The following is a 27,941-nucleotide window of genomic DNA, read 5'->3' as shown; positions in this document are numbered from 1 at the left end:
GCCTTTTCATGAAGACGCTCATTTTGAAAAAAAACAAAAATACAGCCCAGTTTAGGTATTACATCGGAGAGGGACAAAAGAGATGGTAGAAAACCATGGATAAATGACTCATATACCATATTTTTCAGAGTATAAGACGCACCTTTTTCCCTCAAAAAAGAAGGTGAAAATCTGGGTGCGTCTTATACACTGAATACAGCATTTGTTTTGCCTCCCGAAACCCTCCCCCTTTGCAAAAATGGCCGTGTATAGCCTTTAGGAGGCTTCCAGAGTGTTCCTGGGGGCTGGGGAGGGCAAAAATGAGCAGAAAATGGGCCGTTGTTTCCTTGTTTTTGCCCCCCTCCCAGCCCCAGAAGCACTCTATAAGCCTCCTAAAGGCTATGCATGACCTTTTTTGACAAAAAACTGGCCCATTTTTACGAAAAACGGGTCATTTTTGGAAGGCCTGCAGAGTGCAAAAACTTTTTTTTTTAATTTGCCTCTTCAAAATCTTGGTGCGTCTTATACTCCGAAAAATATGGTATATAAATGGCATGAGTGTGTGTCAAATAGAAAGCTTCAAATAAAACCCCCCAAACCCACAACTTTTCCTTCTCTCCCAAGCTGCTGCACAGATACAGTGATAAATCCACCGCCTTTGCGAAAGTTACACTCCAGTTTATTTTCGATAGAGAATTAACGAGGAAACTCTTTTTTCGACACCCGAGTTCCTTCGCCTCGTCCATTCAGAGAGTCCAGATTGGTGCCTCCCTTCAACAGACGCCATGACAAATGACCTCCCTACCATCGCACTATCACAACTCCGTGCCATTTTTCTCTTCAGCAAACTCACCCTGAGGGCGGTCGAGAGAGACAAAATGGATTTCCATAAATTGCCAGGGTTGGCTGGCACCTCTATTCGAGGCAGAAGAAGTGGGAGGAAGCTTCCAGAAGACCATTTGTGGGGAAGGGAAGCTTCTTTTTTTTTTTCTGCTCCAAAGGCAAACTAACAAACAATTGTACGTTCGTGTCCCTTCCCAAAGACGAAGGCAGTCAACAAAAGAAGGAGGAAAAGCTAGGCTTCCCCCAAAAGCACGAAGCAGATTCCTGGTCCCGGCAAATACCCTTTTATTAAACAAAGGTGAATTCCTTTCATTCACGTTCAGCGAAGGCCTGGCAAACAAGTCTTTCAAAGGTGGATTTATGACCACAGACCTTATCAGGCTTGGAAAGCTGCCATGTAAATATTTTCCAAACACAGTACTGTGCAAGGAAAGACTTGGCACAGAGTCTCTGAGATTCATGGACAGATCTTCATACTCCTGAAACGAACGAACAAACGAACTAACAAATTATTTCCTGAAAAAGCCCACTCCCCTTTTATTTCCTATGGGAGGAGCCATTCACCATCCACCTGTGCCTTTACTCTCAAGTCGACCCAAATTTTTTAACTGTTCTTTTCTTCTAGCAGCTCTGCACATGTGCACACTGGGAACAGGCTCCAGTTGTTCCTCTGCCTCTCTGCTATCTAGCTCCGAAGGCAGCTGAGAACTGCCTTGCTCCCAAGTGGACCCCTGTTCTTTAGCTGTTCCCTTCGTCTGGCAACTCTGTGCATGCACTCACTGGGAAGAGGCTCCACCTGTTCTTCTGCCTCACTGATGTCTGACTCTGAAAGCAGCTGATAACTGTCAGACGGCCCTGGCCCCCTCTCTGCCTCCGAAGCAGAGCCCTCATCAGAGCCTTCCCCAGACTCCAGGACTGGCCCAGGTTCCTCCCCAACCTCCTCACCGTCTGAATCTGCTGCCAACTCCGGTGGCCACTGGTGGGCCACAACAAGGTGTAGAATCGGAGAACAGCCCTATAATTTCATTAACCCTATAGGAAATTCCATGTTTCCTAACCAACTGCCAGTTACCCTACTCATAAAATTAAGGAGGAACTTTTGATCAAGGAAAAAGGTACTTAATGGACAAAAGAGGAGGACTTGGTGATGGGATGAAAAGCCAAAAACAAATTTCTAACTGAAATACTTCGTTTTTTAGTAAACATCATAAAGTTTAGTAAACTTTATGGATTCTTCTCCAACACGTGATTAATTGATTGCTCACTTCGTTGAAATGAATTCTTCTGCAGGATTGGAGAAGCACAGGAAGGATATACCAGACTCTGTGGTCATAAAGAAGAAGGCATCACGGAGGAGGAGGAGGAGGAGGAGGAAGAGAAGGGGAAGAGGAAGAGAAGAAAAAGGAGGAGGAAGAGAAAAAGAAGGATGAAAAAGTAGATGAGGAGGAGTAGAAGGAGGAAAAGGAGTAGGAAGAAAAGGATGAAAAAGTGAAGAAGAAAGAGGAGGAGAAGAAGGAAGAAAAAGAGGAGGAGGAAAAGAAGGAAGGATGAAAAAGTGGAGAAAGAGGAAGAGAAAGATGAAAAGCAGGGGGATGAAAAGGAGGAGAAAAAGATGGATGAAAAAGTGGAGGAGGGGGAGGAAGAAGAAGAGAAGTATGAAAAAGTGGAGGAGGAAGAGGAGGAGGAGGAGGAGGAAAAAGAGGAGGAGGAAAAGGAGGAAGAAGGATGAAGAAGTGGAGAAAGAGGAAGAGAAAGATGAAAAGCAGGAGGATGAAAAGGAGGAGAAGAAAGAGGAAAAAGTGGAGGAGGGGGAGGATGAAAAAGTGGAGAAAAAGGAGGAGGAGAAGGAAAAGGAAGAAGAGGAACAAGAGGAGGAGGAGGAGGAAGAAGAGGAAAACAAAGAGGAAGACAAACCTTTAAAAAACCTTTAAACCTTTAAAAAACCTTTGTCCTTCCTTGACAAAACCAGAAGCGATCTATTGCTAAAACCATATCTGAGTAAACAGGAGGAGGTTAGCGAAAGTCTCCTGTGAGTCCAAGAGAGGAAGAGGCCATAAAGCAGAAATTGGAGCTTTCTTCTTTTACGCGATCGGCTGCCAATGCCTGCCTTGCGCTGTGATTTTATTGATTCGCTGCAGTATATCAAATTTTAATCACGCTGAAATATAGGCTTCCTCTACGTGCCACCAGCCAGGGCCCGTTCTGCAGGCGAGGGATCCTTCTGGACGTCTCCAGAAACCTTGAGAGAAGAAAAGCAAAATGGTGGCCCAAAGACCCACCATGTCCTCAGGGGACATCGGCCTCAACCGAGGAAGCTGCATCTTAGACACGGTTAGGATTGAACTAGGAGTAGATCGGAGGGTTTCACAGGTGGGATCCCCAGCAGTGCTGAGACCCAACAGCACTTTTGCTTCCTAACTGTTATGAGGCAAAACCCTATCCACAGGGAGAGGATTTCTCTGTCCATCTGTCTCTCATCCATCACGGGAGTGAATTGCTTTGGAAAGAGAAGAGTGGAGGGAGAAAGAGATGGGAGGAGAAGCGAAGGAGAGAGAGAGAGAAGTGGAGAGTGGGAAAGAAGAGGGAGAGGGAGGAGAAGGGGAGAGGAGGAGAGTAAGAGATAAGAGGGAGGAGGTGGAGGAGAAGAAGGAGGAGGAGGATGAAATGGAGCAGGAAGGGGAGGAAATAAAAAAAGAGAAGAGGAGAAGGAGGAAGAACTGTAAGATATAAAATGTTACAAATAGTAGAAGAGAAGAAGAAGAAGAGGAGGACAGGGAGGAGGAGGAGGAGGAAGAGGAGAAAAAGGATCTGAAAATATGAAATGTTGCAAATAGTAGAAGAGGAGGAGGGGGAGGAGGAAGGGAGAAGAGGAAGAGAACAGGAGGAAGAGGAGGAAGAAGAAAAAGAAGACAAAGAAGGGAGAAGAGGAACAGGAGGAAAAGGAGGAGGGGGAGGAAGAAGGAGGAGAAGGAGGAGGAGGAGGAGGAGAAAGAAGAACTGTAAAATATAAAATGTTGCAAATAGTAGAAGAAGAAGAGGAGGAGGAGGAGGGGGGAGGAAGAGGAGGAGGAGGAGGATCTGCACATGGCTTGGATTGGCTTTAAGAAGGCATTTGTCTCATTGTCACGCAACCGAGTTTTAAAGTGCTTGGAAGGAAATGACTGGAGTGGGAGATAACATGAAAAGTATTTTTAAAAGCCGATCTCGGCTGGTGGAAAATGCAGCTGGTGAGCAACTCAAGCAACTTAACATCAGAAGAGGAACAGTGTCTCTCGCCATGACAATTCATAACATCGATGTTCCCACTGTCAATAATTTTGAATAAAACATGCAATGGATATGAGACCTCCAAGGGCCCAATCAAAGTTTCTCATCTCCTGCCTGTGAATAAGCTGAAACTATCACAAAGCTACAATTGTAAACTGAGTTATGACTCCACCACATCCATGTGGTAATGTCAATAGCTTGCATTTGCTCCAATGTTGTAGGCTCAACTAACAAATCTATCTATCTATCTATCTATCTATCTATCTATCTATCTATCTATCTATCTATCTATCTATCTATCTATCATCTATCTATCTATCTATCAATCATCTATCTATCTCTCTATCATCTATCTCTCTATCATCTATCTATCTATCTATCATCTATCTATCTCTATCATCTATCATCTATCTATCATCTATATATCTATTTATCTATCTATCATCTATCTATCTATCTATCTATCTATCTATCTATCTATCTCTCTATCATCTATCTCTCTATCATCTATCTATCTATCTATCTATCTATCTATCTATCTATCTATCTATCTATCTATCTATCTATCATCTAAATGGCTGTGGGTGTGTATGTCCCAGCATAATTCCTTTACCTATTGTTATGGTTACATTTTTTATCAAACCCACCCCCCTTTATTGTTGTAAGCTGTCCACTCTAGGCAACATAGAGGAAAATAAATTTAACGAAGAAACAAAAAAGCAAAGAAACAAGGAAGAAAAGAAAGAAGGAAGGAGAGGGAGAAATAATGAGTACCAAAGAATAGAAAGAAGATATTTCCAATTTTCCTTTGTAGCAAATATAAGTACAATTACAAAATTCTCTCTCACTGTATGATTCCAAAACGAAGGGAAGGAAGGAAGGGAGGGAGGAACAAGGAAGGAAGGAAAGAAGGAAGGAAGGAATCCATTTTTTTCTCTCCCTTGTTTCCCATCTCAAGACATAGGATCTTATTTATTTTTCAATGACACGCATAACTTAAGAATGCACGTTGTATAATGGCAGTTTTGGTGGAATCAGGTAACTTAAAGGATCTACGTTCTATTGCTTCTGAAACAGTGGACTTCGGATTTAAGATCTTCTTGGGTTGGCCTGAATGGTCAAGAATGGACTGCGGATAGGATTTGGAAGGTAAAATTCTTGCAAATTCTTAGGAGAAGGCTGAAGGCTGAAACATATGAAGAACGGTTGCCGGAACTGGGTATGTTGAGTTTAATGAAAAGAAGGACTAGGGGAGACATGATAGCACTCTTCCAATGTCTCAGGGGCTGCCACAAAGAAGAGGGAGTCAAGCTATTCTCCAAGGCACCTGAGGGCAGGACAAGAAGCAATGGGTGGAAACTAATCAAGGAGAGAAGCAACTTAGAACTGAGGAGGAATTTCCTGACAGAACAATTAATCACTGGAACAGAAATTGCCTCCAGAAGTTGTGAATTCTCCAACACTGGAAGCTTTTAAGAAGATGTTGGATAATCATTTGTGTAGGGTTCCCTGTTTGCGCAGGGGGTTGGACTAGAAGACCTCCAAGGTCCCTTCCAACTCTGTTATTCTGTTATTCTGTGATCAGTTGGGAGAGGCTGGGAGATCTGGCCCAAGGTCCCTTTCGACTCTGTTATTCTGTTATCGCCAATCTCGGTGGGGTCACAATTAAAATCGATTTCTAGGTAAGATCTAATGTAATGGACTGTTCGGATGAAGGACGTAATGAAGGCAGCTTTATGACTATTTTGGCCTCAACACATTAATATTAAAAGATTCCTTCTTCTCCCTTTTCTTGTCGTCATCCTCTTATTTGAAGGAGATGCCATCTTGGTCCACCGAGATGCTTTATCCTTTGTTTCATAATACACTTGAATGCCGTCTCCATGCAGATACATGGACAATGGACTCATATTGATTTTATTTTCTTCTTTTTTATCCCATTAGCTAATGGAAAGGTTAGGTAGGCTTGGCAGCTTATCTCTGATGCTGTTGTGTTGTCTAATGAGTGGCTTATCGCCAAGCAAGATCTGACGATTGTCAGCCGCTCGTTGTTAACAACGGCAAAACGTCCCTGCATTGTGTAGTGGAAGGAGAACATGGGAGGTCTCGCAACCCACCCACTGTAATTTCTTAATTTGCAGGACACACATCATCTCATGTGTGGGATTTCACGACCGATATGATGTCATTTGCAGGGGAGGGGGGCTTCAAAGGTTTTAGCAACGGGTTTCTCTGACCGGTTGCTGGGTGGGCGTGGCCTAGTCGGCCTCCTGAACCACAGCGGAGGTGGGGGAGTTTTTGCCCTCCCTGGGCTCCAGAGGCTCCCTGGAGGCTGGAAACGGCCCCATTTCCAGCTTTCTGGAGCCTCCGGGAGGCCTGGTTTTCCCCCTCCCCGAGCCTCCATCTGCGTGGGCCCTGCACTTACCTAGCATCTAAAACGGGTCGCGTCAAGACTCCTGGCAACTTCGAAGAGGCCTGGTTATCGTCTTGCTTAGTACATACAGTGGGGCAAAAAAGTATTTAGTCAGCCACCAATTGTGCCAGTTCTCCCACTTAAAAAGATGAGAGAGGCCCGTGATTGACATCATAGGTAGACCTCAACTATGAGAGACAAAATGAGAAAACAAATCCAGACAATCACATTGTCTGATTTGGAAAGATTTTTTTTTTTTGCAAATTAAAATTTGAAGGAATTTTGAAAGAATTTTTTTTGCAAATTAGAATTTGAAAGAATTTTGAAAGAATTATTTTGCAAATTAGAATTTGAAAGAATTTTGAAAGAATTTTTTTGCAAATTACAATTTGAAAGAATTTTGAAAGAATTTGAAAAATTGTTTCTAAATCAGACAATGTGATTGTCTGGATTTGTTTTCTCATTTTGCCTCTCATAGTTGAGGTCTACCTAGGATGTCAATCACGGGCCTCTCTCATCTTTTTAAGTGGGAGAACTTGCACAATTGGTGGCTGACTAAATCCTTTTTTGCCCCACTGTATGTGCTTTGTTATGCCATGCTTTTCAGTCTGTTTTTTCTTGAGTTAATCATAAAGTGTAAAAAAAAAAAAAAAAAACCCTTTATTTACTGCCGCGTTCATCGCCTGTGTCTCCAAAAGAACTATTTGCCTGGGCATGTAGGGAGGTCCAACCAGATATCGAGAAAAAGTTCAGCTAATGGTATCCTTTGCCTTCCAGATATCGTCCCTGTGGTAGGGGGGCCGCATGTCAGCCCTTGAGTCGCCGGGGCTGCCATTTGGACAGGGATTGTGAGTCGTCAGCTGGGAAGAGACCGCCTCCTGCCAATTACCTCCTTGCGACCAATTAGATCGCATAGATTAGGCCTCCTCTGAGTTCCATCTGCCAGTCAGTGTTGACTGGCAACCACACGGAGGAGAGCCTTTTCAGTAGTAGCTCCGACCCTTTGGAACGATCTCCCCGTGGAGATTCGTACCCTCACCACCCTCCAAACCTTCCGCACAGCCCTTAAGACCTGGCTAGCCCGTCAGGCCTGGGGATAAAGATTATAATCTGTCCCCACCCGAATGATGAATGAATGTTGTGTACTATTTTACTCTTATGTATTGTTTTGCGTTTATTGTCTTGTACCCTCCCTTCCCTATTTTATGTAAGCCGCCCTGAGTCCCCTCAGGGAAAAGGGCGGCCTATAAATATTAATAAAATCACAAAAATCACAAAGTGCATCCACGCCCGCAGCAACCACCACCAGAAGCCACGCCTGCTGGCAGCCTGCAAACACCCCACCATCACCCTGCGCGCTGCACAGCTGAGCCGCGCATCTGAGCCGCGCAGTGGAGCTATGTGTTGCTGGGATCCTACCGGACTGCAGGGCGGCCTTGACGTGTTCCCCCGCTGCTATGAAGCCTGCCAAGGACTGGATGGACTATGGCCATCATGAACAGCTGTTGTGCGGAGACTGGCAAGGGTCGGACGGGTGAGGGAGGGTGCATAGAGCGCCTGAAGCCTCCATGGCTTGTCCGAGAGGGCTGGCAGCTGCAACGGCATTAACGGAAGGGTGATGCGTGAGGGGTGGGGGGAGATAGGGGGCGGGGCCCAGAGGGTGGAACTGTGAGGGCGGAGTGAAAGCCATTGAAAGGCTTGTTATCCTCTTTGTCCCGGATGTCACAGCTTGTTTGGATGAAAGTTTTCAGTTCACCGTCATTGCCTGAACTCCTTGCTGAATGCCGGAACGCGACACTTACCTCCACCAACTTGTTGGCATGTTCACGGAACACTTGTGCGTATTCTTTCACTTCTTTCTCGTTGCCGCTCTTCGCCGCTTCGATGAGAACCAGCAGGGGGACGTTGGTCTCCAGGAACGAGTCCGATATGTGATCCATAACAGCTTTCCGCAGCTGTGGAAAAGCAAAGGCAGAAAAATGGAAGGTCGGTTTCATTGTATCTGGAGAGAGCTTACAACCCGCCAGCTGCATTACTCAAAGGACTAACTTTACTACTGTATTAGAACTACTTTTGAGTCTTTTGCTGGCGCAGGTAGTCCTCGACTTACGACCACGTTTCCCCCACATTTCTGTTGCTAAGAGAGACAATAAACTTTGCTCCGTTTTAGGACCTGTGGTTAAGTGGTGGTTAAGTGAACCTCCACGGTCGTTAAGTTAGTCACACGGTTGGTAAGTGAATCTGGCTCACCCTCCCCCCATTTACTTTGCTTGTCAGAAGGTCGGGAAAGGAGATCACAAAAGCTTGGGATACTGAATTCGTCATAAGTACATATCAGTTGTCAAGCATCTGAATTTTGATCACTTGTGCGGGAGTGCCTACGATGGTCGTAAGTGTGAAAACAGCCATGTCACTTTTTCCAGTGCTGTTACTGGGTCTTATTTTCTTTTGACAACCCCCCCCCCCCCGGAAATAAGTGCTTGGCCTTATTTTGGGGGAGGTCTTATTATTTTTGAGGTGCGGGAGGCTCATGGCTGCGGCCGTGTTGCAATATTTTCAGGGAGGGCTTATTTTTGGGGTAGGGCTTATTTTAGTGCATGCATTCAAAAACCCAATTGGGCTCATTATCCGGGGAGGTTTTATTTTCAGGGAAACAGGGAATAAGTTTGAACCGTCACAAAACGAACTGTATACACTGCCTTATTTTTGTCTTCTGAGAAACAGAAATAAGAATAAAAGAATACATTGAAATACTTTTCTTTAAAGCAGCAATTAAGGTCCTTCTGGGTAGAAAAGGGAAGCAGAATTCCTTAGACTGAAAAACATCCCTCCCTCCCTCCCTCCCTCCCTCCCTCCCTCCCTCTCTCTCTCTCTCTCTCTTTTAAACCCTCATTTATTCATTCAGCTTCGTGAAATCTACTCACAGGATGAATTACCCAGGTAAAGCAAACAAAGCACTTAACAGACATCCAAGGTAAATATATTTTGCTGTAGATTGTTTTGACTGGCAGAGAAAACCTGAATTATCCTCAAAGACCGGTGTTGGTAAAATATTATTCACTGAACCATCATGAATGACACATCATATTAGTCAAGATCTTCCTATCCTGAATCCTTTGGAAGGGCTCGATAGGTGGATAAAAGTGCTAAATCTAGTCTAAACACCTGGCTGGCTGTGAGACCAACCAGAGAACACCCAAATTTGTATATCTATATATAAAAACAATTGAGGCAGCTGCTTATAGAAACTGGCAAACATTTTCTTTTCTTTTTGGGGATGCAGAATTGGGTGTCCTGGAAAAAAAACAAATCTTGCCTGGACAATTGTGGTGAGTTTTTTCTATGCTGCTGTTGCTAAGAGGGCCGGTGCTTTGTAGCACATTCAAAAGCAGGGGGAGAGGGACTCCCCTGTCTCAATGACCTTCTATCTGAATTTCCGGGGTGAATTACGAAGAACAGAATGGCGACACGAAGATGGGATCCATGCAAGCAGTGATTGGCATTGCCCATTAGATTAGCTCCCCGTTGCTTCCCCCCCCACCCCAAAAGGATGAAATGGACTAAGCAGCATAAAACAAATCAAAATGGATGGAGCCAAGGTGGCGCAGTGGTTAAATGCAGCACTGGAGGCTACTTCAGCTGACTGCAGTTCTGCAGTTCGGCTGTTCAAATCTCACCGGCTCAAGATTGACTCAGCCTTCCTTCCTTCCGAGGTGGGTAAAATGAGGACCCGGATTGTTGGGGGCAATATGCTGACTCTGTAAACCGCTTAGAGAGGGCTGAAAGCCCTATGAAGGGGTATATAAGTCTAACTGCTATTGCTACTAAAAGAGAAAGTGAGAAAAAGAGGGAGGGAGGAAGTAAGGAAGGGGAGAGAGAGGAAAGAAGGGAGGAAGGATGGGATGAGGAAGGAAGGAAAGGGAGGGAAGAAAGGGAGGGAGAGGAGGAAAGAAGGAAGGAAGGATAGAGAAGGAAAGAAAGAAGGAAGGAAGGAAGAAGGAAAGAAGGGAGGGAGGGAGAGGAAGAAAGAAGGAAGGAAGGATAGAGAAGGAAAGAAAGAAAGGAAGAAAGAAAAAATGGAGGGAGGGAGAGGAGGGAAGGAAGGAAAGACAGAGGGAAGAAGAAAGGAAGGATAGGGAAGGAAGGAAGGAGGGAAGGAGGGAGGGAAGAAAGAGAGGTAGGGAGAGGAGGAAAGAAGGAAAAAATAAAGTTAGGAAGGAAGGAAGGAAGGAAGAAGAAGGGAGGGAGAGAGAGGAGGAAAGAAGGAAGGAAGGACAGAAGGGAGGAAAAAAGGGAGGATAGGGAAGGGAGGGAGGGAAGAAAGGGATGGAGTGGAGGCAAGAAGGAAGGAAGTTAGAGCAGAAAAGGAAGGAAGGAAGGAAGTCAAGGGGATGTATAAGAAAAAACAAACAACAGGTTGCTACAGAAAGTATTTTGATGAAGGTCTGACTCTTAAGACTTCTTTTAAGGTCAAAACTAAACTTCAGTCGGGCTTTTTAATGTTATAAAACGTTAATTATACGCCACACATTTTTAAAAAAAAGTATTTTAAGATATCTTTTGAATCCTATTTCTAGCATCCAGCTGGAATCAGTCAACTGCATTACATAGTTTTTTTTTTCTAAAGAGGCAACTAAATTGCAGGTTCTTGTTTGTTTGTTTGTTTACAAAGTAAATCACCTCCTCTCCTGTCATTGCTAAATGAAGTCCATCTTCACCATGGGAATTGTGTGTGTGTGTGTTTAAATTACGCTGAAGTCTAATGCAAAGAAATATTTTGCAATCTGCTTCCAAACGGCAGTCTTGCACGTGGACAGAGGCTGAGAGGACAGTTAATTTTTTTTTTTTTTACATATGCAATGACATAGATCCAAAATTTGACAATCCATCCATGACAATCCAGAAGGGAAGGCCTGGCTAAATCATTTGTTAACCGTGACGGGAGCGTTCTTTCTAATAGCTTGCACACCAGCATACAAGGGAGCATTAATTGTCTTCTTGGATAAGATAGTCAAAGGCATCAGCTCTATTTTACCCAATTAGGGCCATCCATCAAAGCAAACAGAAGTTAGGGATTAAATCTGAGAAACTCCCTCCCTTAAGTGTTGGTGGGGAAGGGATGGGATCTAGTTGCCTTAAAAGAGATCCTCCTATCCACCTGGGCTTGATCCATGGGCTTCTGATTCACCCAAGGGGAAAAGTAACCTAAAAACCGCTTTAAATGGAAAAATAGGGAAAGGAAAAGTGAGGTGAAGAAAAGGGGGGAAAGAAAAAAAGGAATTGACTTCTGATTGCCTTCGGTGCAGTAGAAATAAGGCACTGACATCAAACTTTGATACTTTTACCTAATATTATAAATTAGCCAAACAAATGTATCTAAAACCCAGAATCAAAGTTTCATTTTTTCCCACCTGAAGCACCAAGTCCAGAAACTGGTTTCCAAGTAGAAATATAAAGTATCTATACACATAGATCCATACATACGTATTTCTTTGATCAAAAAAGTCAATTTAGTCATCTCTGTTAATGGTGGACGTGTGATAAAGCAAAGAAATATTGGAGCAGGATAGATATCTTAAAATAGAAAATTCTTAGTGAATATAAAGAGAAAACCAGAGACTTTTCTTTTCAGTTTAATAAAAAAAGACCTGGGGGGGGGGGGAATGGAATTTTGATGTTATATATGTTAACAGAAGCAAGATTACTTTATGCATGGAAATGGAAGGACATTTTGATCCCCACAATGGATGAATAGTGTTGTGGCCCGCCAGTGGCCAATGGAGCTGGCAGCAGACACAGAGAGTGAGGAGGTTGGGGAGGAACCTGGGCCAGTCCTGGAGTCTGGGGAAGGCTCGGATGAGGGCTCTGTGTTGGAGGCAGAGAGGGGGCCAGAGCTGTCCGACAGTTATCAGCTGCCTTTGGAGTCAGACATCAGTGAGGCAGAAGAACAGCTGGAGCCTGTTCCCAGTGTGTGCATGCACAGAGCTGCCAGACGAAGGGAACAGCTAAAGAATAGGGGTTGACCTGAGAGTAAAGGCACAGGTGGACGGTGAATGGCCCCTCCCAGGGGAAATAAAAGAGGAGCGAAAGGGGAGGGGAGTTTGCAGGAGACAATTAGTTCGCTTCATTGGTTCGTGACTCTCCGAGACCCCTTGCCAAGTTTTGCAGATATCGACCTGGCAGCTCTCCAAGCCAAATAAGGTCTGTGACTGTAAATCCTCCCTTGAAAGACTTTGCTGGATGTGAATGAGCAGAATTCATGATCAATTAATAAAATAGGTTTTTGTTGGGACCAGGAGTTTGCTTCATGCTCTCGGGAAGCCTCGGTCAGAACAAATGGGTGCAAAAGCTGAAGAAGTGGTGCTTTAAAAAAAAAAAAAAAACCTTTGGTATTGAAGAAGACTCCTGAGAGGCTAAGAAAAGAGACACATGGATTCCTGAAGAAGCCCATCCAGAATTCTCAACTCCAGGCACAAATGACCAAGTGATCAGATGATTTTCTTCTGGACATCTTAAGCAGAGTCCCAGCCATGTGGAGAAGATGAGACTCCGATGCTGGGAAAGAAGGAAGGAAACAGACACGGAGAACTAACCACAAGGTGGAGGACTCAGCCCCAGTGGTGATGGGGATAATCTTGAAGGACTAGATTGGGGACAGATTTCACGGAGAAATATCTAGCTGTGTGATCTCTAGGACTCAACAACTCCTTGATGACACTCCCTGAACTGCTTTTTCCAAAAGGCAACTCAAATATCTTGGGTTCCCTCCCCCCCTTGAAAACATTTCGCTTCTCACCATAGAAGCTTCTTCAGTTCTCGATGAGACGAAGATGAAGCTTCTTGGATGAGAAGTGAAACATTTTCAAGGGGGGGGGGGGAAATCCAAGACATCCTTGTTCTGACCTTTAGAAAGCAAGTCTTGATCCTGGCAAAACCCCTTTTATTTACACGACTGTGAATTCCTTTCATTCACAGCCAGCAAGGCTTAGCAAACAGTCTTTCAGAGGAATATTCATCCACACGAACCTTATCTCAGTTGGAGATCTGCCAGATAACTAGTTTCCAACCACAGGGAAAGGCAACACTTGGCAAAGAGTCTCTTATAGTCACAAACAGAACTTTCCACTCTTGAAACGACCGAAGGAACGGATTGTTTCCTGCAAAAGCCCCCTCCCCATTCGCTCCTCTTTTGTTTCCTATGGGAGGGGCCATTCACCTCCAAGGTGTGGCTTTACTCCTAAGTCGACCCTGTTTTCTTAGTTGTTCTTGTCTTTTGGCAGCTCTGCACATGCCCACAATGGAACAGGCTCCAGCTGTTCTTCTGCCTCACTGCTATCTAGCTCCCTCTCTGCCTCCGACGCAGAGCCCTCGTCTGAGTTTTACTCGGCCCCCAGGACTGGCCCATCTTCCTCCCCAACCTCCCCACTGTCTGACTCTTCTGGCTGCCAGCAGACCACAAGTCCAGCTGCTTTTTGGAAAAAGCACCTTTTGGGATAACATGACCTGGATGATTGAGAATCTCCATAGATCACTCGATGGCACATAATTAATTCCTAATCCGTATCATCTCCAAACAAACCGGAACTTGTGACGTAGGGAAATGTCATCTGCAGAAGGAATTCAGGCTGTGTAGTTATATGAGGAGCAAATTACAGAATATCTGATGAAAAAGACACCTTTTTGTTCCTTTCAAAGCACTTTAGCCTATGAAAAACACAGTCTGCCGTAGGGACAACAACTCCAGGAAGCTCTTTAGAAATTGAGAACATGAGTAATTTGAGCTGAAACGAAGGAAAAACCCACCCACCACTTTTCCGATGAGGAAACGGAGAACTTTCCCTCCGTGGACCCTGTGAATCATCCACGCCTTCCACATGTGTCCTGGCCATACGTGACTTACGTGTTCATAACAGATTTGCTGAGCAGGGAGCATTAGCCGTTCTGAGTTGAAAACATGGAGTTTTAGCCCACCCTCTAGCACTGATTCTGGACAGAACTGGGATGTTTTGCTCCATAAGAAAATATCAGAAGATTAATCAACACCCAATGCAGATTAAAAGTCCCATAAATGACATCTGACAGGAGATCTTCCCTCTCTCTGGGAAACAGAAGCTGGGAATCCTGAAGCCTTCTGCAGCCTGGAATCAGGCTGCTGCTAACGTATTATCAGAAAACAGATGGTTTTTCAGTAATACGAGGTGAGGTTTGGGGTTGCTTGAGGTGGAAATAGAAGCTGGAGGTGTCAGGGGAGATAGATTTTCACTTGTTTGCAGACACATATCTTGGCATCTTGCTGAGAAACTTGATTCCAAGGTGTTTTTCAGATGCTTGGGGAGTCTTAAAGCAGTTTTCCCCGGCCTTTTAAAGACATTTGAAGATGTATGGGCTTCGACTCCCGGAAGTCTCCAGCCAGGCATGGGAATTCTGGGAGCTGAAGCCGACACATCTCCAAGTGGCCATGTTTGTCTAGTGGGATGGAAATGGGAGAGGTTTGCATTCTAGAAACCTACTGTTATCACCCCTAACTCCTCATATAAACATTAACGATTACAGACTAACAGAGTTGGAAAGGGACCTTGGAGCAGTGGTGGGTTCCTACTGGTTCGGACCGGTTCGGATGAACCGTTATTGGTTTGATGGCCTGCGTCACTGGAACCGGCAGCGACCCAGCCTTGCCACGCCCCCAAACCGGTTCTCCGGGCGGCGCTGTAGGTGCCGCCATCTTGTTTTTCAGTTCACCCGAACCGGCTGAATACCACGTCTCAGCTAGCACTGATGGTGTTACCTAGTTGGGTAACGAAACACAGGTTAGACGATAGTTGTTGGGAAGGAGCACCTAAAAACATGGAGAGATCAATCCCCAAAAAACCCTCATCTCCAATTGAAATACCACAGCGAGAGACTCAGCAAAAATCCACCTATCTCTTGAAGTCATTACTATGGATATCAAGACAATCCGCCTGAATACCATTATAAAAGTGATTTATGTGATTTATTTCTCTCCCCTTAAATCTAAGAAAATTCTCTTAGAGGCCTTTGTGCCTCCTTAGCATGAGAAAACCGAACCGGCGAGGCTGAGCATGATTGAACTGGACTTTAGAGCAATTGGGAGCAAAACTTTTAAGGCGGGGAAAAGAGAAAGCGATGGCGATCGCCATAAAAGAATGGCTTGAAACTGGCAGTTTTGATTGGATCAAGCGAAATGCAATGCACACGAGAGCTGGGATCGCACATAGGATCGGAGGTCCTGTAAATAATCAGCGAGAGAAAAGGATCTTGATATGCCTAATGTGACTTTCAATGCATAATTCACTTTTACGCAGCTTAACATTTCCCCCCCCCCCTCATCCTATATTCTAGGGTTGTGCTTTTAAATATCTTTTTTTTTTTTAAAAGAAAAACAGAAAAGAAGATTTTGGAGTTGAGCAAATTGTTCCCGTGAAGAATGAATAGCCTTGATGTGTTGCCACTGTGAAAAAAAAAGGCAAACGACACACTAGAGATCATTAGAAAGAGATGGTAGAAAAATTAAGCTAGCAACACCGTAATGCTCTCCTACTCATCTCAGATACGTCTCGGGAACTTGTAAAGCTCTGGTTACTGTGTTTGAAAAGGGATGCAACACATTTTTTTAAAAAAGTGTGGAAGAGAGCAAGAAAATGACCCAGGAATTTCAAAGAGAAAGTCAGGCAGTTTGGAGACAAAATGTGTGACTGAGGAAAGATACTCCAGTAGTTCTTGACTTATGACCAATTCAGTGGTGGGTTTCAAAATGTTTTAGAACCTCTTCTGTAGGTGTGGCCTGCTTTGTGGGAATGGCTTGCCGGCCATGTGACCGGGTGGGAGTGGCTTGGAAGCCATGTGTCTGGGTGGGTGCGGCCAACTTGCAAAATGTGGTGAAACTCACTTAACAACGCTCTTGCTTAGCAGCCAAAATGTTGGCTCAGGAACTCTGGCATTTGAAGCACGGAAGTCTTAAAGCTGTCGAGTTACAAGACCCTTGCACCCCTAACCCTTTAGAGAAAAAAACCCCCAGGGGTGTTCAAACTTGAGAACTTTAAGACTTTAAGGTTTAGATAGGACTCTTAGAGGTGGGTGGGTGATTGGTGAGCCAGCCAATCAGTGAGTGGTGGGCGGGGCAAGCATAATGCGGACGGGCAGGGGGAGGGAGCTGGAACCGGTTCTAAACGGCACGGTAGATTTGTGGAACCTCTTCTATAGAAGAGCTTAGAGCTGGCAGGAACCCACCTCTGGCCTAATTGCTTAGCGACCATTCAAAATTACAATGGACCTCCGGGGGGGGGGGGGATACTTATAGTTTGGTTGCAAAGTTGCGACAGCTGCAACCCCCCATAGTTACATTATTGTGTTTGAGGTGTTCGGCAACCAAACTGCGTTTACAATCCACTGGTAATTATTATGGTCACGTGACCAGGTTTTATGACGTTTTTCCTGGAAAAATGATATGTTTCCTGGTTTTGGTAAATGCAATGGTCTACACCAGGTGTGTCAAACTCAAAGCTCATGGGCCACATTTGGTCCGCGGGGTGATTAGATGTGGCCTGTGGGGCCACCCTGGAAACAGTGAGGGACCAGCCCACGGTGCCTCTGGCAGCGAAAAACCGACTCCCGAGCTCCGTTTCCAGCCGCGACGGCCTCCTGCAATCCTCTGTCAATGAAAACAGAGCTCTGTTTTCACAGGTGTCAGAGGAGTCACATCTGGAAACGGAGCTTGGGAGCCTGTTTTAGCTGACGCTGAAAATTTAGGCTGCCACTGGTGCCCCCAACAGGAGTGACATCGGGCAGGACACGCCAACTCTGGTCATGCCCACCCCAGCCTCCCTGAGGTCAAACGCATCCCTGATGCGGGCCACATTGAAATCGAGTTTGATGCTCCTGGTCTACACAGTGGATGAAGACATACATGAACGATGGACATATGGACTGTAGAAAGAATAGAATAGAATAACAGAGTTGGAAGGGACCTTGGAGGTCTTCTAGTCCAACCCCCTGCTTAGGCAGGAAACATTACACCATTTCACACAAATGGTTATCCAACCTCTTCTTAAAAACCTCCAGTGTTGGAGCATTTACGACTTCTGGAGGTAAGTTGTATTAGATATTAGAAGAACATATTAGAAACATGTTAATATTCATTATCTAATTAACTAATATTAGAAAATATTACAAGAACAGACTCGGTCGCCTGCAAGGATCACACTGGAAGGCTCAGTGTGCAACCAACTTAATTTTGTGGTGGAATCAAGTCAGCTCGGCTGATCCAGCAGCCTGAAGTCTGTTGGATCTACTCTTGTTTTCAAGAATGATGGACAAGTCCTGTCGCCCTTATTCTTCCCAAGCAGAAATCCTCGGGAACGGAAAACATTTATTGAAATGGTGTTTGTAAGTTGACGATTATCGTTTGTAGTTGTGATATATAAATATTGACCCTCTCTAGGCTCATGTCCTTATGGATGCATTGTGAACATCGGTTTCAGGCAGTGGTGTGGTTCAAAAAAATTTCGAACCTACTCTGTGGGTGTGGCCTCCTTTGTGGGAGTGGCTTGCCGGCCATGTGACCTGGTGGGAGTGGCTTGCCGGCCATGTGTTCTCTCTCTCTCTCTCTTTCTTTCTCTCTCTCCTTCCTTTTGTCTCTCTGTCGCATTTTCCTTTTTTTCTTTCATCTCTCTCTCACTTTTTCTTTCTTTTTTTCTTTTTTTCTTTCTTCCTTTCTTTCTCTTTCTCTTTCTCTCTCTGTGTGAGTCGGTGTGTGTGTGTGTGTGTGTCAGTGGTGGGTTTCAAACATTTTTGGAACCTCTTCTGTAGGTGTGGCCTGCTTTCCGGGTTCACTGGTGGAACCTCTTCTAACCGGTTCGGTAGATTTGACAAACCGGTTCTACCGAACAGGTGCAAACTGGTAGGAACCCACCCCTGGTTTCAGCCCTGCATCGGCTAAGCAGAATCCAGATTCCAATTTGCTGCTTATTTATTAACATCACTTTGGTGGGACTTAAACCACAAGTCCTTCATTTCCACAAAGGTCAATGAGGAGATTAGCAGAGGGAAAATGGCTGATTGTTTACTGGTTCCGTAAAATTAAATTATCAAAGGCTGGGGCTTTAAATAACACCTATTTATTACAGCTAAATAAACCGAATCGTCTTTATCTTCCTACGTCCATCAAATCAAAGAAAGTTTTTGGTAATTTACCCTGAGTAATTTTACTATTTGCCTCACAGGTGTCCACGGAACTGCTCCATTACAACCATTGGCTTTTGTAAAAAGTAAGGGGGAAAAACCCCTTGTTAAATCTGGAAGCCTCTTTTACCCTTTTAGCCTGCCACATTTACTGCTGTGGGAAAATGGGAGCAGGGGTTATATGGAATGGAGTAGATATAATCAAAATAACATTCCTTTCTCAGAGAGGCAAGGACACCTCGCCCTGCACCTGGAGTGGCATGACTGGGAGGCATCTCCAGTTGGGATGGTGCCTGATTGGGTCATATGATGGACATGTGGGTGCTGAGCAGGGACTTGAACTTCACTTGGGTCAGGAAAACCTGGAAACTTTCAGATTCGGGTTTTCCCAGATGTGCCAATATGACATCTCTAATAAAATGGAACTTTGAGGACTTCAAGCCTTGGAGTTCAAGACTTCTTTTATTGGGGGTGTAACTTGGTGTTACTACTCTATCTATCTATCTATCTATCTATCTATCTATCTATCTATCTATCTATCTATCATCTATCTATCTATCTATCTATCTATCTATCTATCTATCTATCATCTATCTATCTATCTATCTATCTATCTATCTATCTATCTATCTATCTATCTATCATCTCCGTTTCAAAGCCGAAGAGCTAGCGCTGTCCAAAGACATCTCCGTGGTCATGTGACCAGCATGACTAAACGCTGAAGGCGCACGGAACACTGTTACCTTCCCACTAAAGGTGGTCCCTATTTTTTTACTTGCATTTTTACATGTTAACGAACTGCTAGGTTGGAAGAAGCTGGGACAAGTAATGGGCGCTCACTCCGTTGCCCAGCGCTAGGGATTCGAACCACCGAACTGCCGACCTTTCTGATCGACAAATTTAGTGTCTTAGCCACTGAATCCCTTAGCATGAATAAAATCCTTGCTGGAAAATAGGAACAAAATGAAGGGACATTTTATTATGTTTTCTGGATGTATAAAAAGAGCCACAAAGTTTTGGATACAAATGCATGCATTAATTCAGAAGATTTTTATATATATATATATAAAAACCTAAAGTACAATTAACACCAGATCTTTCTCTTTTGGGACTAATGGTCAGACCACTAGAAAATGGAGATTGTTTTTTACGTGTTAAAAGTGGAAGACTTCAACACTATCCGCAATGGAGGAATTCTTCGCGAAGATCTTGTAGAGGTAAATAAATTAACTTCTTTCATTAGAGAAAAGACAAAAATCTACATTTATGGCTGATAGGAAATCCCTTATAGATTTTTTGTATGAGACAGAAAAGAAAACACATTTATGTCATGGGGTTTCAGTGATAAAAAAAACCCAGCCAGATAATAGAAAAACACGCACTTTCTTGTTATAACCGTAGAGTAAATTTGCACATTGTGTAGTCATATTTGCATTCGCTGCCAAAGAAATTGGAAACTTCTCATTTCTATGGCTTTTTATCCTTTCTTTCTACACTTCGGTTTGTTGCTTCTTTTTTTTTCATTTTCTTCTCGTTTCTTTGCTCACTTTATTCCGTATTAGTTTGCATTAGGTTTTGGGTCCTCTTTAAAACTTTTAATAAAATTTATATTAAAAAAGACAGGCTGGCTCATAAGCGAACTGTCCTTTAATAACAGAAAGACAAATTTCAACGAGAGGATGAATCCGGATTTTCAGCAGGGAAGGAGGACAAGATCCAGAGATTCAGATGGGAACCACTAAAGGATAAAAGAACTTAGCATAAAGGGCTCCAGGGAACCAAAACGAAAAGACAAAATCCATACTCCAAAACAGAATAAATATATATATTTATTCTGAAGTAGTGATCTTCCTCCCATATTTGGGCATACCGGGGGTTGTAAATCTAAATAGATACCTTTCACCCTGGCTTGGCTGATAAGGAGTCGAACTCTGTAGCTCAGTGGTTAACACATCTGCCTAAGATGCAATACAGCACAGGTTCGATTCCCAGTAAGGGTATGGCTAGCTGATAAGAGCTAAATAGCTTGAAATAGATCTATACTAGTCTCCCTTTATTTATTTATCAGCACAAATACAACATACATATATACATACATACATACATACATACATACATACATACATACATATATATGGCTAAAAAATGTCACCTTTCTTATATCTCTAAATACATTTTAAAACTTGCATAGGTAGACTTCGGCTTACAATCTTTCATTTAGTGACCAAAATTACAATATCAGTGGGAGGAAAAAAAAGATTTATCACCATTTTCCACACGTACGATCGTTGTGTCGCGTGATCAAACTTCAGAGGCGTGGCAACTGACTCATACTTATGACCGCTGCAGTGTCCCGGGGATCGCGTGATCCCCTTCCGCGACCTTCCGACAAGCAAAGTCAAGGGAGGGAAAGGCAGATTCGCTTAACGACCATGTCACTAACTGCATGGCGGCAGCCGTTCACTTAACAACTGTGTCCCGAAAGGTCGTAAAAAGGGGAAAGACTCAACATCCTACTCTACGGATGGAAAATCTGGCCTGGGTTGAAGCCGTAAGGGGAGGCCTAGCTGCATTCGTCTTATTTCTACGCTTGTAATCTTCGTTTGACCTCCTCTGCTTCGGAAGTTTCCGCTCGTGGTGGACCTAACGTGACCGGCCTTTGGAGAAGGTCGGTGAGGAGGATGGGGGACTAAACATTAAACTAATGAGAGGTTGAGGGAATTGGAAAAGTTTAGTGCGGAGAAAAATACGAGTGGAAAGGGAGATAATAGGTCCCCGTAGCTCTCTGAGACGATGGCGGAGGGAAAGTCAGGGCCTGTTCTCTGTCACTTCGGAATAATGGATTTTTTAGAAATAGAAAGAAGGGTTTCAGGTGAATTTTAGAAATAGAGAGAAAGGTTTTTCGGGTGAATCTTAGAGGAGAAAAAAAGGAAAAAGAAAACCCCAGTAAGAGCGGTTTTACAGAGGAGGCAATTAAATCAAGAGAGAAGGTAGCTGACTCTGCTTCACTGGATGCATTCAAGCCATCTGGGCTGCCATCCGTCAGAGAGATTTTTAATTTAGATCCCTGTGTAGCAGTAGTGGGTTCTGGCCGGTACGCCTTGGTTAGGGGCATACCGGTGCCTGCTGGGAGCAGCAGGCACGGTTGCGGTACGGTGCTTCAGAGGAGCAAACCGGTTTTCTCCCCAGCCGATCGTCGGAGCTACCGGTTCACCCGAACTAGTCTGAACTGGCTGAATCCCACCCCTGTAGCAGGGGTGAAATGTTGCAGGTTCCGGAGAACTAATAGCAGAAATTTCAGTTGTTCAGAGAACCAGCAAATACCACCTCTGGCTGGCCCTGAGTGGGGAGAGAATGGGGATTTTGTAGTATCCTTCCCCTTGTGTGGGGAGGAAATGGGGATTTTGCCGTATCCTTCCCCAGGAGTGGAGAGGGAATGGAGATTTTGCAGTTCCTTCCACTGGAGTGGGGAGGGAATGAAGATTTTGCAGTATCCTTCCCCTGGAGTAGGGAGGAATAGGGATTTTGCCTTATCCTTCTCCAGGAGTTTGGTGGGAATGTGGATTTTGCAGTATCCTTCCCCCAGGAGTGGGGAGGGAATGGAGATTTTGCAGTTCCTTCCACTGGAGTGGGGAGGGAATGAAGATTTTGCAGTATCCTTCCCCTGGAGTGGGGAGGAAATGGGGATTTTGCCTTATCCTTCCCCAGGAGTGGGGTGGGAATGGGGATTTTGCCGTATCCTTCCTCAGGAGTGGAGAGGGAATGGAGATTTTGCAGTTCCTTCCACTGGAGTGGAAGGGAATGAAAATTTTGCAGTATCCTTCCCCTGGAGTGGGGAGGAATGGGGATTTTGCAGTATCCTTCCTCTGGAGTGGGGAGGGAATGAAGATTTTGCAGTTCCTTCCACTGGAGTGGAAGGGAATGAAGATTTTGCAGTATCCTTCTCCTGGAGTGGGGAGGAAATGGGGATTTTGCAGTATCCTTCCCCTGGAGTGGAGAGGGAATGGAGATTTTGCAGTTCCTTCCACTGGAGTGGGGAGGGAATGAAGATTTTGCAGTATCCTTCCCCTGGAGTAGGGAGGAATAGGGATTTTGCCTTATCCTTCTCCAGGAGTTTGGTGGGAATGTGGATTTTGCAGTATCCTTCCCCCAGGAGTGGGGAGGGAATGGAGATTTTGCAGTTCCTTCCACTGGAGTGGAAGGGAATGAAGATTTTGCAGTATCCTTCTCCTGGAGTGGGGAGGAAATGGGGATTTTGCAGTATCCTTCCCCTGGAGTGGAGAGGGAATGGAGATTTTGCAGTTCCTTCCACTGGAGTGGAAGGGAATGAAGATTTTGCAGTATCCTTCTCCTGGAGTGGGGAGGAAATGGGGATTTTGCAGTATCCTTCCCCTGGAGTGGAGTGGAAATGGAGATTTTGCAGTATCCTTCCCCTTTGGACCAATCACCAGGACCCTGTGAGTTCTAGTCCCACCTAGGCATAAAACCTGGCTAGGTGACTTTGGACCAATCACCAGAAGCCTGTGAGTTCTAGTACTGCTTTGGATATAATAGCAGGCTGGATAACTTTGGAACAATCACAGGGGAACGGTGAGTTCTAGTCCTGCCTCAGGTATGAAAGCCAGCTGGGTGACTTTAGGCCAGTCTCTCTCGCTCAGCCCAACTCAACTCAACTCAGACCTGTTCTGGGGGAAATAGGAAGCGGAAAGTTGATTGGATACATTTCCCACCTTGAGATTTGTAAAAATATTTTTTTTTTTTACAGGATACAAATAAAATAATAAAATAAAAGAGGAAGATGTGTTGGATACGTTTGTGAAAAATAAAAAGGCTGGATGCAAATAAACACATAAATAAATAAATACTCTGTGATTTTATGATTTAGCTCTGGGAGAACCACATAAAAAAGCCTGCAGTAGTGGTTTCTCTGATATTTCTGGTAAGGCAATGGAGGCGTCGTTGCTTTATGTCTCCTATAGCCAAAGATACGAACCTCTTTACAAAAAACAGAATTGGCAGGAAGATTAGTTTGAAAGCCTGCACGATTGCCACATTTCAATGACAAACCACTTTCAAATATTTAGCAGTTAACATAATAATAAGCGACACCCACATTCCATTTGCGGATTATGGACAGCGGGACACCTGAGTCAGATTAAAAAGGTTTAGCCTATAAAGCCATTCTTCATATGTTTTAGGGGACTGGAGGCTAAAACATATGAGGAATGGTTGCAGGAACTGGGTATGTGTAGTTTAAGAGAAAGAAGGACCAGGGCAGACATGATAGCAGCCTTCCAATATCTCAGGGGTTGCCACAAAGAAGAGGGAGCCAAACTATTCTCCAGGGCACCTGAGGGCAGGACAAGAAGCAATGGGTGGAAACTAATCAAGGAGAGAAGCAACCTAGAACTGAGGAGAAATTTCCTGACAATTACAACAATTAATCAGTGGAACAGAAGTTGCCTCCAGAAATTGTGAAAGCTCCAACACAGGAAGTCTTGAAGAAGATGCTGGACAGCCATTTGTCTGGAACGGTATAGGGTTTCCTGCCTAGGCAGGGGGTTGGACTAGAAGACCTCCAAGGTCCCTTCCAACTCTGCTATTGTATTATAAGCACTGAGAAATCGTTCTAACCCCCCCCCCCCATTTTTTACAAAGAACCCACCCTTCTAAAAATGTCTGAAAGGTACAATTAACTAGACTGGTAAGTAATCAGGTTTCAATTTTTTATGTTATTATTTTTAGTTGACTGTTTCCAAATGATTGATTCCTGCAGACTTCAAGACAACGGGTCAATCAATTCAGTTCTATTATTCTGCTTTATTTTATTTTTTTGGCTACTTTTTAAATAGGCATTCTTTGTTTTGGTCGCTGTGAATACTGATTTTCCCTGACTGATGAGAAAATAAATCGAGGGGGGGGGGAGGGAAGGGAACAAGTACAAAAGGCTGCCAACTCCTGGACTAGGAAGAAATAGAACTACTGGTTTGTGCTCTATCTATCTATCTATCTATCTATCTATCTATCTATCTATCTATCTATCTATCTATAAACTTGCATTTACTTCCAGTTTTTGGAAAACCGTGGCGTAGCAAAAAAAATGGATTTGGTTAGCAACCGCGGCATTCGCATTTGTGACCGCTGCATTTGCTTAATGATTGGGAAAAAAACATCGTAATGCAATGTATGACCGTAATGGGCTGTCTCAGTTATGGTCATAACTCGAGGACTAGCTATAAAGACAAGGCAGGTTGATTTGAGTCTTTTAGAAGGTAACAGCCGATATCTGCCCACCACTGATGGCCTCCTTTAAAAGTGTGAAATTATCCCAATGCAAGTAGATACCTGTCTCCGTAGGTCTCTCGTCTTCTTCGTCATCTTGTCAATTGCAATGTTCAGGGGGTCTCCTTTCTCCTTCCTTCCAGTCTGTTTAAAATAAAAATAACATATATATTGAGAAATTAAGCGGGAATAAAACAGATATATAAACCACAGACAGTCCTTGACATATTTATTTTTGGGGGTGACCGTTTAGGGGTTTCAACACTTGAAAAAAGGGACTTGGAACCAGTTTTCACATTTAAGACGGTTGAGGCATCCGCATTTGGTCACATGATCAAAATCCAGATGCTTGGCAACTGGCATGTACTTATGACGGTTGCAGTGTGCTGAGGTCATGTGGTCACCTTTTGGACACAAAATCAATGGGAAAGTCAGATTCACTTAACCACAGTTGAACCCCAAAATTCCATTGGTAAGCAAGTTGTTAAGTGAGTTTTGCCCTATGTTATGACCATTTTTTACCACAGTTGTTGACTTAGTAACAAGTTAGTTGTTACTAACTTAACAACTGTGGCAAGGAAGGTCATAACTGTTCTGATCTAGGCTTCCCCAGCTGCACAAAGCCATGTCCTCGTCCCGATAAACCCCTTTTATTTAATTTACAGTGAATTCCTTTCCAGCAAAGTCTTTCCTCTCCCACAGTCTTTCAAGATAGTCCACAATTACCGACCTTTATCAGGCTTGGAGAGTGGCCAGGCCGAGATCTTTCAGACGCCGCAATGCTTGGCAAGAATGCAGGAATGAACTAATGGTCTCCTGCAAGCTCCACTCCCCTTTCGCTCCTCTTTTATTTCCTCTGGGAGGGGCCATTCACCGTCCACCTGTGGCCTTATTCCCAAGTTGACCCTTGTTCCTTCCCTTTGTCTGGCAACTCTGCACATGCACAAACTAGGAACAGGCTCCAGCTGTTCTTCTGCCTCACTGATGTCTGACTCTGAAGGCAGCTGATAACTCGTATCTGGCTCTGGCCCCCTCTCTGCCTCCGACGCAGAGCCCTCATCAGAGCCTTCCCCAGACTCCAGGACTGGCCCAGGTTCCTCCCCAACCTCCTCACTGCCCAAATCTGTTGCCAGATCTGCTGGCTGGCGGCGGGCCATAATAATAACATGGGGCAAAACTCACTTAACAACTTGTTTACCAATGGAATTTTTGGGCTTAATGGCAGTCATAAATCAAGGACTATATATATATGGCATTGCCCTATTATACATATAATTCTCTCAAATGATGGTTACTTTGTTCATTTGTGTCAGCAGCATCATGACTAGAAATAAGAATACTACATGACATAAAATTCAAAATATAAAAGGCAAGATTCAAATACATACAAATTGAACAGATCTTGCAAGATCCAATCTGGGTTAGTCACCAGGAAGCAGAAGCTTTGTATACCTCTGGTCCCAGGGACCGACCCAGATTGGATCTTGCAACTAAATGATCCTAGGACACATATATTTGCTTTCGTTCGTAAACAGATCTTGCCCGGAAATCGTCTGTTTAAGATCGAAGGATGGTATCAACAAAGCATCTGTAAAGCAGTGGATCTCTGCCTACTAAACTGGAATCTTCTGGAATCCAGGAATCTTCTCCTGGATCTTAGTAATCATCCAGGAAAGCCGAAGCAAAACAAAAACTTTTACAAATGAGCTTATAGTATCATATGAGCTCACTTATCATTGCTACACACTTGGGATGTCAATGCACCAATTCAGAATTTTTTCCCCTCCCAAACATTACTCATCTGGTTTTAAATCCACTGAAATTGACCTTAGCTATGCTGGAAAATATTCAAAAGGCCTCTACTCACTCCTTGTATGTGTTGATACCAATGGCCATCCTTTTCTACCAGCTTCCTCCCCTCCTACTAACCTTCACGAGTAACTCTACCGTACTTTGGATCTTGTCCCTATTATTCCCCATTCTTCGTTACTCTTCTTTTTTTTTTAAATTAAGATTTGGTGTTTGGTCTGTTGGTAGTCTCACCATGCAATGAATCAGGGCCACATGTTAAGCTGCCGTTCAGAAGGGTTATTTCTCACACGAGAATGTAGTCAGCTAATGGTCAACATTAAATTGGCGCCCGATAAGAGTCAATAGAATTCAACAGATTCCTTGGTGGGGATGCCAAAATCACATGTGAGCGTATGACAGAATGTGCATGCATGCCCACACCCATAACGCCTCCCTGTGCATGCGCACGTATCCTCCCAGAGCTTCTACTCTCAAAATGACACTATAGGGCACTGCACACCAGAACAACTAGACACAAGGACAGTTTTCCCCCCAAATGCCATCACTCTGCTTAACAACTCATTCCCACCACACTGTCAATAATTTACTAAGACTGTATTACTATTATTCTTCTCTTCCTTCCTAGTATCTCTCTCTTCTCTCTGATGACTATAACCATGTTACTTGTATCTTTGCAATTTATATTCTTTTTATCGTTTCCTTGTGCGATTTGATAGCTTATTAGTAACCCGGACTATCACTAAGTGTTGTATCTTTTCATTCTTGATGAATGCATTTCATTCTCGTTATGTACACTGAGAGCTTCTGCGCCAAAGACACAATTCCTTGTGTGTCTAATCACACTTGGCCAATAGAGAATGAAGAATTCTATGAATGTAGATGTGACCATCTTGGATAAAAGCCCTTTCTCGTCTTGAAATTCCACCCTAAATGACTAGCTGTCCTTCAACTGCCTCTTGATCCATTGATTGACATTCTTCCCAAAAGGTTGCCAGGTAGCGAGAATCTGCCCGCTGGCATGGCGGTTAAAAAGGTCTGCAAATATAAGTCCCGTTCCCTGTGAAATAATCCACTCTACGGGAGGATTTAAGCCAAGGATTTCGCCTTTGTGGACAATTTTGTTTCCCCACCACCACAAAAACGCTCA

At 44.0% G+C, this 27,941-nt stretch overlaps 1 protein-coding gene across 6 annotated transcripts in view; it reads right to left on the bottom strand.

Annotated features, from left to right (window-relative positions):
* The window catches only part of CTNNA2 (catenin alpha 2), a 459,621-nt gene that overhangs the window by 156,237 nt on the left and 275,443 nt on the right, over positions 1 to 27,941 (bottom strand). For all 6 annotated transcript variants that reach the window (XM_032224164.1, XM_032224163.1, XM_032224166.1 and 3 more), the window contains 2 exons: positions 25,046 to 25,126; positions 8,305 to 8,457 (listed from right to left, as the gene is read on the bottom strand). In XM_032224164.1, the coding sequence (XP_032080055.1) occupies positions 8,305 to 8,457; positions 25,046 to 25,126 (234 nt within the window). The remainder of the gene's footprint in view (positions 1 to 8,304; positions 8,458 to 25,045; positions 25,127 to 27,941) is intronic.

This window comes from Thamnophis elegans, chromosome 9, assembly GCF_009769535.1.
Source record: "Thamnophis elegans isolate rThaEle1 chromosome 9, rThaEle1.pri, whole genome shotgun sequence".
Lineage (NCBI taxonomy): Eukaryota > Metazoa > Chordata > Lepidosauria > Squamata > Colubridae > Thamnophis > Thamnophis elegans.
Note: the sequence above shows the minus strand (reverse complement) of the source record. Positions and strands in the feature narration are given on the sequence as shown.